General features: G+C 64.9%; 1 protein-coding gene across 1 annotated transcript; it reads right to left on the minus strand.

The window, feature by feature from the left end:
• Nucleotides 1-20: 20 nt before the first annotated feature.
• Nucleotides 21-1,035, minus strand: EMIHUDRAFT_258290 (hypothetical protein; the record flags this gene model as incomplete). Its single annotated transcript, XM_005760666.1, has 3 exons — nt 21-322; nt 423-614; nt 1,009-1,035. Coding segments are annotated over 3 exons (521 nt in total), but the record flags the coding sequence as incomplete, so codon positions are not given.
• Between the last annotated feature and the right edge of the window lie 314 nt (nt 1,036-1,349).

Genomic DNA, 1,349 nt, shown 5'->3' on the forward strand with positions numbered 1-1,349 from the left:
TGGCGCCGGCTGTGGCCGACCGCGCGGTGGTAGTCGCGGCCTCTAAAAGCTTGAGCGAGCCGGTGGCGATGAAGGCGCCGAGGGCGAACGGCGAGGGCTCGGTGAGCGCGGCAACGCCGCGCAGTTGGAGGTAGTACGGCTCGAACATCAGTCGCGCACCAGCGATGCCAAACGGCGTCCGCTTCTCCACCATGGCAACCAGAAGCGCGCAATCAAAGCAGATGTTGGCGGAGTCGAGCTTCTGGATGAAGGGCTCGAGGAAGAGGTGCTGCGTCGCGCAGGCCGGGTGCACCATCTTTGCGCACACGAAGCACTGGCTGGTCTCGACATCGGCGCGGTCCGCCACTGCAGCATGTCGCATAGCAGCACGCAGGCGAAGCTGTTGGCCCGGAGAAGGCGTCGCGAGAAGGCATCGCCGCCACCCGCCGCTCAAACTTGACCACCTCCTCCTTCGCGCTGGACAGGTTCTCGGGCGGCTCCCACGTCATGTCCGGAGTTTGGTCCCACTCGTCCCACTTGACTGCATATTGCACAACGATGCCCTTGCGCGCCACGCGAGCCTCCCTCTTGGCGAGGACCAGCTCGACCGTGTACTGGTACTCGTCATCGTCCTCCTGTGCGGCGGGGACGGTGGGGTGACGGCGTACGAGAGGGGGGGGAGGGGGAGTCCGGATCACCTCCTCGCTGCTCGCCTCCTCGCCATCCGCCTCGGTCTCCGCCTCGCTATCCCCCGCCTCGCTCTCCTCCGCCTCGCTCTCCTCGGAGGAGTCTGGCCACGCAGCCCGGCGATCGACGGCGGGCGCGTCGCCGCAAGTCTTTGTTCACGCCGAAAAGTACGTCAACGCTCCACCGCTAGCTGGGGCACGCTCCATGAAACAGCCAGAAAGGCGACACGGTACTGTGGGGGCTGAGACCACTTGCACTCTATGTATGTAGAAAGGAGAGGGGGCAAGAATTTCGCCAGGGAGGGGGAACTGGAAAACGAATCGGAAACGAATCGGAACCCACCCGGCCCGGTCCCGCGGGAAAACGCATATGACTTAGAGGGAGCGGACCGTGAGTTGAGGAAATCGGAGGACGCGACCCACTTCGCCACAGACGGTCCCGCGCCTCGCCGCTATGACGGGCACACGCCCCGCACCGTCCGCTGTGTGCCCGTCTTTGTCCGGAGTGAATACTCCAACGCGCTCGTCGGTGACGGTGTCCTCCAACCTGCGCCGCGCTCGGCGAACCTCGACAGCGCTTTCGGTGGCATGCAGCTCTTTGCGCCTGAAGCCTGGAGAGCAGCTCCTCGGCTGCTCACACACTCTGCACAGTTGACACAGCCTATTGTGCGGCTGCCACAGCTG

The sequence above is a fragment of the Emiliania huxleyi genome, assembly GCF_000372725.1.
Source record: "Emiliania huxleyi CCMP1516 unplaced genomic scaffold EMIHUscaffold_7420, whole genome shotgun sequence".
Classification (NCBI taxonomy): Eukaryota; Haptophyta; order Isochrysidales; family Noelaerhabdaceae; genus Emiliania; species Emiliania huxleyi.